Raw genomic sequence first — 12,260 nt, 5'->3', positions numbered from 1 at the left:
TGTGGATGTGGGGAATGGAGGCACCATGAGTCAGAGACAGGAAACAAAGGGCCTGACAAGAGAAGAAGGGATAGGCATGTCTCTGGAAGGGATGTGTGAGAAAGGCACTCTCTTGACAGCCTCTATGGAGTTGTCCCTGACGGACAGTCTTTATTCTTGCCCTGCATTACTGGATCTCAGCTAGTCAGAAAACATAATGGAATTATGTGGTCAACTGTGGTGAAAAAGACAAACGCCACAGAAGATGCCGGAGGAAGCTTCTAGACTTAACAAAGTAGGCTGCTTGTACAGGCTCTTGATTCTTCTACACTGTAGCTAGAGTGCCCCTGAAGGTCCTGTCAGGAGGGCCTGGATTGGAATTTCTAGGAACCTGCCCAGCTACACAGCAAGACTGCCTAATTGCAAAGCTACTTACTTCACATCCTTCTGCCCTACTGATCTGAGTGAGAGGTTTTTCATGGCAGTTCTATTTTATCTTCCTTGCTGTCCAAGTGACTGAATGGAATATTAGTTGGATTCTGCCAGTATTAAATATATTTCAGGCTGGGTGTGGTGTGAACATCTTTAATACCAGTACTCAGTAGGCAAAGGCAGAGGCAGGCAGATCTCTGAGTTTCAGGCCAGCCTGGTCTACAGAGCAAGTTCCAGGACAGCCAGGGCTACACAGAAAGATCCTGCCTTGAAAAAAACAAAGCAAAAAAATATATTGCAGTTGACTAAAGGCATTTACCTCTATATCACCTGTAAAGAAAAATTGCTTTTCCAAAACTTATGTAATTAAAATACTATTTTAAAAGTTATGCAAAAATAAAACTTAGGAATTTCTTATATTTTTGGTTGTGAGCCTAGCCTTTAACGGCTGAGCCATCTCTCCAGCCCAACTTAGGAATTTCTGAAGCATGGACTTGCTTACAGTCATATTGGGTATAAGTCATTGTTGACCTAGTAAGGAAGGCCTGCTGACAGTTTTGTTAGTCAAGTCTATGTGTGATAATGTTCTTAAAATAAGTTTGTTAGTATTTAGAATTCAAACTTTTCATTGAGAAAATGCTTTCTGTGGGCTGGAGAAATGGTTCAGCCAGTAAAAACTCAACAACCAAAATGTCAAAAATGAAGTGAGTTCTGTGTTTTTATTCAGATAATTCAATGAAGAAACTGCTGTGTTCTAGGAATAGCAGGACAGCATTACACAAGACCTTCTCTGTGTATCCCAAAAGTTTATGATCTGATGGGAAAGACAGACCTAAGTCAATAATGAGTTATAGTTTTGATGTGAGCTTTGAAGAAGGAAGACAGGAAACTCTGAAGAAACGCCACAGGGAGTCTAGTTCTCTGTTCTCCTCTGGGATACAGAGGATAGTAATGAAGGTTGGGAGAAGAGAAGTTGTTCTTAAGTCCCAGGATAGGAAGGGGGTATGTCCAGGGGAAAAGGCCAGCGAAACTAGAGTATAGAAAAGGGTGAGAAGAGCCAGGGTCGGGTGGGTAGACTATCCATCAAAGGGTTCTTACACAGAGGAATGACAGTGTCAGATTTGGGCCATCTCAGCATCAGCTAGCAGATGAGCAAGGAGGGGCAAGTCTGATGCCTGGAACCAGTTAGGAACCTCTCACTTAAAAACGGCCAGTTTGTTATTATTGTGTGTGAGAACAGAGAGAGGAGTGGGGGGAAGGTATGTATGTTAGTGTGTTGTGGTGGAAGGCAGAGGACAGCTTTGGGTCTGTTCTCTCTTTCCACCTTTGCATGTGTTCCAGGGGCTGAACTCAGGTCAGTCAGGGCTGTGCAGCAACTCCCTTACCCCCTGAGTACCTCACTGGCCTGCGTTCTCAAGCTCTCTATACCACGTCAGTGGTGTTTCCTAAAGTCGAAAGTGTTTCCTAAAGTTTGAAAGGTGAGACTGAAGGAGCCAACTGCCCTCCGTCTCTGTCTCTCAGATGTGCTGTCTGAGCTGTGAGTGCACAGGGGACAGTGCTCAGACACAGCACTGCATGAGCTGTGTGTGCACAGGGAACAGTGCTCAGACACAGCACTGCATGAGCTGTGAGTGCACAGGGGACAGTGCTCAGACACAGCACTGCATGAGCTGTGAGTGCACAGGGGACAGTGCTCAGACACAGCAGTACATGAGCTGTGAGTGCACAGGGGACAGTGCTCAGACACAGCAGTACATGAGCTGTGAGTGCACAGGGGACAGTGCTCAGACACAGCAGTACATGAGCTGTGAGTGCACAGGGGACAGTGCTCAGACACAGCACTGCATGAGCTGGCCACCTCCCTGTCTTCTCCTCGTGTTTCCAGTCCCTCTGTCTCCTCAGGTGCCCCCTGACAGCTCTACTAAGTCTTTCTCATACTTTAAAGTTCTGCTTCTTGCTGGGCATGGTGGTGTACACCTTTAATCCCAGCACTTGGGCAGAGACAGGTAGATCTCTGTGAGTCAAGACCAGCCTGGTTTGCAAATTGAGTTCCAAGGATTAGACAGTGAGACATTGTCTCAAAAACAAACAAAACCTAAAAAACCTCTGCTGCTTGTCTGTCCCATTGCTGAGCAGAGGAAGTTAGTGCTCTGTGTACTATTTCTCTGCCACTCACATAGTGTTGGAGCCCCTAGTTCCCTCTCAGTGTGCTTAGGCAGTGACCACAGTGCTGTTCTCACTGCTCTGGCTAAAGCATTTCTACCTCAGATGCTTTCTGTATTTGATACCAACCTCTTTCTCCTTGAAATTGTCTCCTCCCTCTTCTGACTTCACCCATCTTCCATCTGTGAACTCTTGGAGAGAAGCTTCCTAATGGGCATGGTGGCCTTAAATCCCAGCATGGGGGACAGGTAGACTGTGAGTTAAAGGGCCAGCCAGGGCTAAACAGTGCATTGTAAATGTTCCTTGGAATTCCATGCTGTCCTACCTTTCACGTCCACTGTTTCTGCTCAAACTCGTGCTAACCCCCAAATAGAAATCTTCATTCAGGCCTCTTCTCTAGCTTCAGATTCCATAGGCTGACTGTCTTGAACTAAACATTGCTCTGCTTATCAGAATCAAGAATTTAATAATCCTCTAGATTTGCCAACTGACAACCTAAACATTTCTTAAATCTATCTTCTGCCATTGCCCTCATTTAAATCCGTACAATTCGTCTTTATCTTTAGAACCGCAGTCGTAAATGATGTGTTAAAGTATGTCTGTCCTATATTGGCTTTCTTGTCTCTTTCCTGGTAACAGCCTAACTTAGTGGCACACATCTGATCTTACCATCCTTTTTCATCCTCTGAACTCCTAACACCAATGGAATAAAATCTCCAGCTTCATTAGTGCGACATACAACCCTGTCCATTGCAAAAAAAACACCATGTTTTCTCCCTCTCTCACTTCATCCCTCCTCAGTGCTGGAGTGTTCTCTATGCCTTAAACCTTCTAGCTGCTTCTACTGCCAGGGGTCCTTTCTTTCCCAGACCCTCCAGGGTCTCCAGATGCCCATCAACTTGGGTGGACCTCATCTCAGTTCTTTACGGAGCCCTCACCACCTCACACAGTACCTTGACACAGAGTAAACTCCCATGTTTGGTTGTTATTGTTCTAGTTTGTGACATCAAATTTGCAATCTTCCTGCCACAACTTCCCACACGCTGGGAAGACAGTGTAGACATGTGCCTCTGTGCTCAGTGAGTGGTGTGAACTGATAAAAAGAAGTGAAGAGACAGAGTGTAGACATGTGCGTCTATGCTCAGTGAGTAGTGTGAACTGATAAAAAGAAGAGTAAAAATCAGGGCTTCGAAGCCTTTTGTTTTCTGGCCTATAGTGGAAGGTTAAGCTTAGTATGCTTAGTTGTTTTCAGCTTTAAAATTCTAAAAGATTGAATTATTCTGAAATTAATGAGGGAGAGAAATCAAACAGTTATAATCCAGAACAGCACTATCTAGTAGAAGAGTGTGAAACAGTTGTACAGTTGTGTGGTCGCCACCAGCAGTGTGACTGTTGAACGTAAATGTGAAACTAAGGCACTGAGGTTCAGATCAGCTATTCCAGTTTGTTAAGTACAGTCCCATGGCTAACACTGGTAGCCCTAAGAAGATGACTTTATAGTAGCTAGCTTTCGTACTACTTTAGTCATGAAGTAGTGCTCCTCCCACCGCACACCATAGTCTGGAGGACCAGCCACAGCTCGCAGACCATAGTTCTTAGTGGGGTGCAGACCTTTACTTTGCCTGCCTCCTTGTTATCCAACTTTTCCAACAATGTTGCTTTAAAGGAGCATTTTTCCTTCATTTAAATTCTTTGCCTTTTTATCAAAAGCAGATTGACCATAATTGGGTGGATCTATTTCTGGACACTTCTGTTGGTCACATTTTCAATTACTGCGGCTTCTTAGCAAACCTTGAAAACAGTCTCCCCACTTTGTCATTTTCGGAGTTATTTTGACTATTATATGTTCCCTATAAAATATGGTGTTCTGGGAAGTTGGTTGAACATTAGAAAGTTAATCTATAACTCACTTTTTGTGGGGAAAAAAATATCTCCAAAGATGCAAGAAGAGACAGTTGGCTAAATTTCACATCTATTCCTGATTTAAAAAAAAAAAAAAAAAAAAAAAAACTCTCAGCAAAATATTAATGGAACAAGAAAGGAACTGCCTCAATATTACAAAACATTTACAGAAACAAGCTTAAGTTAATATCATAGTTAGTGGTAAAAACTTGAATCTTCTAAGACTGTGAATAAAGTTAGAGTATCGTGCCTAGCATTACCCTAGAGGTCCTAACCAGCACAACAAGGAAAGAGAAGATGAAGATGAGAGATACAGAAACTGTTATCTTTATTTGCAGATTATTTACACAGAAAAAAGTCCCAAGGACTCACTAAAGAAACTGTTAGAACAAATACATAAGTCATGAGTTGGAAAATTTGTGATCAATATATATAACTGGATTGTATTTATTATTAATGCATTACTGGACAGTGTTGAAATTCATCTTTAGAGGCGTGTGGTGTAAAAGATGTATAGAGTGTAGATCCTGAAAACTATGAGAAACCCAGCAGAAGACCTGAGGTAGATTGAGAAACCATGATGTACGTACAGCAGAAGGTTCATTTAGAAGTCCAGTCCAGCTAAGACCCTAGTAGGGCCTTTGACAGCATCTCTGCCCGGGAATGGCTGAGTGCACCACTCCATGGAGGGCACTCACTGGCTGCCTTAGCAGGCGCAAGGGTCAGTTCCTGATTTGCAGGATCTGCCTTATTACAAATTTACATTAAGAATATAGTAAAGTTAGTTTCCTTCAGTTTAAAAAGACTTTTTAACCCATGTTCTAAGTAGCTCAGTTGGTAACAAAACTGTTTCTCAGGAAATGTGTTCCATTCTGTCACCCCTTATAACAGCCTCTGGGAAGATTATTCCACCACCTTTGTAAGACTGGTTGTGTCAGCATCGGCCAGTGTAGCTTAATAAATAACATTTCTACTTGACACGTGTCATTACTGCACGCACTGGTTCACACAACCCTTTTTCTGCAGATCAGCTAGCCATTCTCCTTCAAGAGCTGCCAGATGGTCCACCTGTTGACCATGGCCTTACCCTGCAGCCGTTGGGAACAAAGATAACTAATATATTGTGGGATAGATTACAACCCTCAGTCAGCCAGGTGGTGGTGGCGCACCCCTTTAATCCCAGCACTTGGGAGGCAGAGGCAGGCGGATTTCTGAGTTCGAGGCCAGCCTGGTCTACAGAGTGAGTTCCAGGAAAGCCAGGGCTACACAGAGAAACCCTGTCTCGGGGGAAAAAAAAAAAAAATAGAACCCTCGGTCTGCAGCAGCTTGAGCTGCTTTCAAGTGTAGGATTGGGTCTGTTATAGCAGAGGACATTCTTGTTTGCTTGTGGTAATAGAAACCCACAAATGTAATTTCAGAAACCTTATCTCCAAGAAGGAGCATGAAAGTTATTTTAAGTAAGAATTGCTAGCATTGATTAAATATAATATTAGGTACTTTAATACGTGTTTCATTGGGTTAAACTCATGTAATCCAATGTTGTCAGATAACTATTATTCTCATTTACCAGGTTATGAAAAAAGTTACTAAAGTGACTTGACAAATAAGAATTCTGACTTTGTGATTCAGGGAACTGTTCTCTTACTGCCTACTCAATGTGACCTCCTCTGTAACTACTGAGTTTTGATTTCAAGGCCAATATTACACTGTTGCTGCATTTAAGTACAAGTTTACACCAAGCTCAGACAGTTACTATTCCCATTACTGTGTCGGAGGGTGCTGCTGGTCCAGTTGGGACAGGCATGCAGAGGGGATGGTGTCTTACTCAGGAGCCTCTAGAGCGAGTGAGAACCAGGAGGATAAAAATAGAAAGACTGAGAGGGAAAAAATAACAGAGGAACTGGCTTACCTGTTTATGGAGGCTGGAAAGTTCCACAGGGCCGTCTGCAAGCTAGAGACAGGAAAGCATGACTGAGCACAAGTCCAGAGGCTCAGAGAAACCAATGATGCAACTCCCAGCTGATGGCTGCAGACCTTGGGGTGCTGGGGTGAATACTGAAACCCAAAGGCTGAGTTCCAGCGGGTTTTCTGTTCTGTCTCTCCACTTGCCAACTCCCTTACACGTTGAGGGCTGCTCTTCTGTCACCTAGTTCATGAACTCACATGCCAGTCTCTTCTTAGACATCCTCAGAGACACAGTTACTTGTTGTTACCGGGGAGTGGGGAGTTTTTGTTATTGCTATTTGTGATTTTGTTTTGTCTTGTGACTGGAGTCTCATACTGTAGCCCAGGCTATCCTGGAATTCACTATGTAGACCAGGGTGGCCTGGTCTTATATCAATCCTCCTGGGATTACAAAGACACTCTGCCCTGCTAATTAAGTTAGTGTTCTTTCAAATTATTATATAAAGAAGGATTAGGTAAAATTGGATAAATAACTTCCTAATTTATATTTGTTGATATTATAGTGTCTTGATGGCGCTATTTCCCAAACTACAGTCTAGAGGTTTTATGCCTTTGGGGATATGAAAGTCAGCCTAAGAATAAGAAATACATACAGACTTTAAGATTTCAGATTTTCAGTTTACAAAATAACTTCTTAGACTGGCATCAGAATCTGTGTGGGGCTTTTTAAACTACCCATTCATGTCCCTCGTCCCCAGTCTAATGTGATCAGTTACAAAATAGAACGTTCCAGATGTAACTCAGATGTGCTTCTGTGTTGAAATTCTGTAGTGTGAGACAACCCTTCAGTGGACTGACCAATACTTGGACCATCTAAAAATTCCAAGCCACACAGTGTGATCACATACTTCATAAAGGCTGGCTTCTTAGTTCTGCTGGCAGTCAGCACCCAGACATCTGTTTATCAGTTTGTGCTTCCCGTGTTAGCATGACGGTCATAATTATTGTTCAGTAGCTCTGAAACTGTGGTTTGTTATGTTTACAACCACTCCACCTCAGGCCCCTATTTGTAAGATTGTTAGAATATTTTCTCTGAACATTTCCTGACTCAGTGTTGGTTCCTGTCATCAGAAGTAACTGCTGCTGCAGGTTTACACATGTTGTCTTAGTCAGTGATCTATTGCAGTAGAGAGACACCATGACTGAGGCAACTGTTATAAAGAGAAGCATTTAATTGGGAGCTTACTTGACAGTTTCAGAGGCTTACTCCATTATCATCATGGCGGGGAGCATGAAGGGCCTATGCTGGAACAGTACCTGAGAGCTAAATCCTGATTTATAGGTAGAGGGGGGTGGAAAGACAGAGAGACTGAGAGACAGACAGGGCTTGGCTTGGGCTTTTGAAACCTCAAAGCCCACCCCCAATGACACACCTCTTCCCATAAAGCCCTACCTCCTAATCCTTCTCAAATAGTGCCACTCCCAGGTGACCAAGCATTCAAATATCAAATATATGAAGCTGTGGGGGGAGGGGGGGGTCATTCTTACTCAAATCACCATACATGGGAAATATAAAAAACCTTTTATAGTAAACTGGAGGACAAACAAAAATAGCCATGAAAAGTAAAAGTATTAGTACCCTTTTTGACAATTGTAGAAGTGTAACTGAGGAGATGGAGATTGTGTGGTGTGGCTTCTGGGTTTAATGCACATAACATTAGTGGGAAGACGCAGATGGGCCAAAGACAGTGCAGTGAGTTTACAGGTAAATGACAATTTAGTTACATGGTAAAGAAATACGTGGACTTGTTCTTTTTTAATTTGAAAGTAGAGTTAATATGGTTATAACAAATGTTTTGATCATTTTCTGGCCATGCAAGCTTATTTTTATCATGTTCTTTATTTCCTTTAAAATAAAAGATTGCAAATTAATCATAATTTTAAAGAAAATCATTAGTATCTCTTGATATTAACTAAAAAAAGTCAACCATCCCTGGAACACAGAAGCTGCTGTAGGCCCCACGTTCTGTGGGCCGTGACGCAGTTCCAGGGCTTTGCAGGAGCTTCAGCTAGTTACAGAGTAAGGCCCTCCTTCCCTTGTTTACTGTGAAGGGCAGAAGCCATGGAACTGCCCTTAGCTTCCCTGACAGGTGATTTGGAAGATAATTGTTTAGGTTATTTTTAGGTTGTTAAGGTTTTAAGTTTTAAGCTTCTTTTTCAGTGTTGTGTTAGTAATGTCTTTAATAAAGTTGTTGTACTTGTTTTCTCTCCAATGCATTTCAGTTAAAGAGAAGTTAACTGCAGATCCAGATAGTGAGATAGCTACTACCAGCCTACGGGTTTCGCTGCTGTGTCCAGTAAGTGTTTGCTAATGCTTGCCTTCGAGTATGTACACTTGTTTCTACTGAGTGTGAGAAATTCTGCTTACTTTGAGAATCTCCATGTTCTACACTGTCAGAGTTTATCAAAATGGAAAGACACTGAAGCCTAGGTCTGTGAGCTGAATAATTGTAAAGTGTGCCTTTATTCACAGTGTATGTTATCCAAGTACTGCCTTCAGTAAACAGCTGTTCTCAGGTTCCAGTTAGAAGAGCAGAGTGGGAGTGCTGGGGTGTGTCCATACTCTACCAATTCAAACAGGGCTTTGCTGGATAAAAATGGAGCCTAGTCACCCACATCACAATTTAACCATTTTGTCAACAGTAGCTATAAGAACCCACCATTTAAAGCCCGTGCCAGCTGGCTGTGGCACATACTTTTAATCCCAGCATTTGTGGGCAGAGACAAGTGAATCTGAGTTCAAGACTAGCCTGGTTTATGTATCGAGCTCCAGGATGACTTTGTCTTCAAAAAAATTAAAAACAACCACAAACACAAAACAAAAAATGATGCTATTCCTAGTACTGCATGCACACACGCACGCGCAGCACCAGGCCTGGAGGCCCACACCTGTGATCCCAACACTTATGGGGAGAGGGCTCAAGCAGGTGGATTATCATAAATTCAAGGCCAGTTAAGTTACCATAGCAACACCTTGTCTTAATTTAAAAAGAGGAGGAGGTGAAAGGAAATTCTGTTCTACCTGACTGAATTTCTTATGCCTATAGAATTAACTTAATACTTATAAGCCAGAAAGAGAAGGAACAGTCATTTGAATGAAACAATTTTAAAGTCATCAGCTTTGACCAAATGCTTAAAACTATAAGCAAAATATTGTGTTGAAGTTCATTTCATACCTAATGTGTTGGTGACGACCCACCAAGATTAGGGATGGCAGTTGAATATTGCCTTTATATGAAAGAAGGTGACGATTAATAATAAACTGCTGACATTTGGTTAATCAAAATAACCATATTCAATTGTATAAAGAAGGAAAGGACACTTGTCTCCTGATTTGCCTTGATTGGTCAGGAAGGTGGTGTCATTGAAAGCTTTCAGCATCGGATCCTGCTAACCTAAAGCAACAAGTTTTTATAAGAATTTAAATCTTACTCATCTTTTATCTTAGCCTAATATTGCTTACTAAGCCTTGACTCAAATATCAAGTCATCAGTGTATGGCTAATTTGTAATTCCGTCTTTTCCATGTTTCCTAAAGCTGGGACCCCTCCCTGCTCTTCACACCCTTACGGCCACAGAAGAGACACATGCAGTTAGCGGCCGCTGTGTCCTTCTGCCATGGCTGTGCCATCCGTTCTGCGAGCGACTTTCCTTCTGACTTTCCTTCTGAGGCCTGTTTGTAGCCTGTCTTCCTTAAGAAAAATATTGTTACTATTATTAAAAGTTCTTTAATAACCAGATGTTTAAAAGAATCATAAAATTGGCTCAAGATCAGGAAAGGAGAAGGTGGGGAAAAAAACTTTAAATAAAATCATTTAAAATACATTATCTCATTCTTTTTCTCCAAATCCTAACTTAACCTATTCCCTTTTTCATGCTTCATTTCATTGTAAAGCCTCGGTTGAGAGGATTTGATAAATTTAGAAGACCACAGAAGCTTCATTTCCCACTTATATCACTAGAGGGGTCTTGTTTCTCTGCATTTGTATCTTACAAGTGTTTACAAGTGCACTAATATGTAATGTTTAGAACACTGAGCAGTCACACAAAGTGTGTTCATATGAAGAAGCAGCCCACTGTATATGGCAGCAGTTTTATTCCTGGAATGTGCTCTTCATTCTGGGGTTCAGGTGCTTTCCCCATGTTACTGGGAAATACGGATCACATTTTGCTTCTTACACTTCCTGGTTTATTGAGCCAGCTTCTAGTTTTATGTCCCCCTGTGCTTTTCTCTCATTAGTTCAGACAGTTTCAGCACGTCATTGTAAATCAGCATCTGCTTTCAAAATTCAGATTATAAAAAGCTACTATGTGTAATATATAATTACAATATGTCATGAGTTTCTGTTTGGCTAAAGAGTTAATTTCCCCTACAGTTATTCCAGAATAGCAAGGCCATATATTTTTAGGTATGTTTTTGCTCAAAAATAAAATACAGTTGTAATAACTCATCTATATATCAAATTTATGGACTCATAAAAAGATTTGTTCTTTGAAATATGTAAATATGCTGTCTGACTCTGCATTTCTATTTCCCTTTTGTAATATCCAGAGCTCAGAATAAATGAGTTTCTGTTATTTGTGTGCCATTTAGCTAAAGGCAACAAAAATAATTAAAATGCTTTTTCTCTTTGAGGATTGTCGGTTCTAATTTATTAAGAACAGAGATGGAAATGTTGAGAAGTCAGATGTGAGCTGTTCCACGGACCTGTAAACCCAAACACAGATCATTTAGAGTTAATAGAAGAGAGAAAATAAACTAGAAATTTATCTTATGAGTACTTATTTGTATGAAAAACCCAATGAGATTTTTTTTTTAATATCAATCAGACTTTCTTCTTCTTCTTCTTTTTTTTTTTTTTTCATCTTCTTGGTTTTTCGAGACAGGGTTTCACTGTGTAGTCCTGGCTGTCCTGGAACTCACTCCGTTAGACCAGGCTGGCCTTGAACTCAGAGATCCGCCTGCCTCTGTTTCCTAAGTGCTGGGATTAAAGGCCAGACTTTCTTATTATACGTACATGTTGTCATGATGTTGCAGGCTCCTGCTGGTGTAAGCGCCTTTATGACTAGTATTTTTCTCATGCGGCATCATGGGCTGTAGCACGGCTGAGTGAAGTCACCTCGCTGGAAAACATGTGGACTTGTTTATGTTTATCTGTTGACACTGCAGAGACGCCCATCTTATCCTTCCAAGGGAAGAAAACTAACTTTGTAATCAAAAAAAAACAAACTTGCTTAGAGCTTGCTCCTTCTGACATCATATTAAAAACAATAGGTGCCTGTTTGTCTGGTAGGCACTTAAATCTAGTGATTGATTTTAAATGAGAGCTAAGAGGAGTCCCTCACGTAAATGTTCTTTTATGGTTCTTTTGCTTCTTTGAGATGGCATTTGTGGTATAGCTACTAAAAGGCCGTATATTTGAATATGAGCTTCTGGTTTCTTATGCCATTTATAACTGTCATTTCTGTTTACCTGTCAGTTTGCTTTCAGACTGTAGGTCACCTTGTCAGTGAAGCGCACCATAGGTTGTTCTCTTGTCTCTGTGCGCAAAGGGCTAACTGAACAGCTTCCTGACACTCTCCACTGAACTTGTATTCCATTCTTACGGTTTGATTCCATAAACATGAAAAAAAGGCCAGAGAGCAAATTAGTTCTGGCAATAGAAGATCATGCTTCTGTGCCATGATCTAAGGCATATATTAACCCATCAGCAGTTTCCAAGGTGTTTACCCTTTTATTTTTATACACTTTCAGTGGAGAGCCATTTGTTTGGGTTTCTTGAAATACAGGCTCCTATTGCCCAGACTGCTCTCAGACTC

At 41.4% G+C, this 12,260-nt stretch overlaps 1 protein-coding gene across 5 annotated transcripts in view; it reads left to right on the top strand.

Moving 5' to 3' along the window:
• Pias1 (protein inhibitor of activated STAT 1) overlaps nucleotides 1-12,260 on the top strand; it is a 126,047-nt gene that overhangs the window by 82,955 nt on the left and 30,832 nt on the right. For all 5 annotated transcript variants that reach the window (XM_076925720.1, XM_076925719.1, XM_076925716.1 and 2 more), the window contains exon 8: nucleotides 8,665-8,738. In XM_076925720.1, coding sequence (XP_076781835.1) covers nucleotides 8,665-8,738 — 74 coding nt within the window. The remainder of the gene's footprint in view (nucleotides 1-8,664; nucleotides 8,739-12,260) is intronic.

The sequence above is a fragment of the Arvicanthis niloticus genome, chromosome 26 (assembly GCF_011762505.2).
Source record: "Arvicanthis niloticus isolate mArvNil1 chromosome 26, mArvNil1.pat.X, whole genome shotgun sequence".
Classification (NCBI taxonomy): Eukaryota; Metazoa; Chordata; class Mammalia; order Rodentia; family Muridae; genus Arvicanthis; species Arvicanthis niloticus.
Note: the sequence above shows the minus strand (reverse complement) of the source record. Positions and strands in the feature narration are given on the sequence as shown.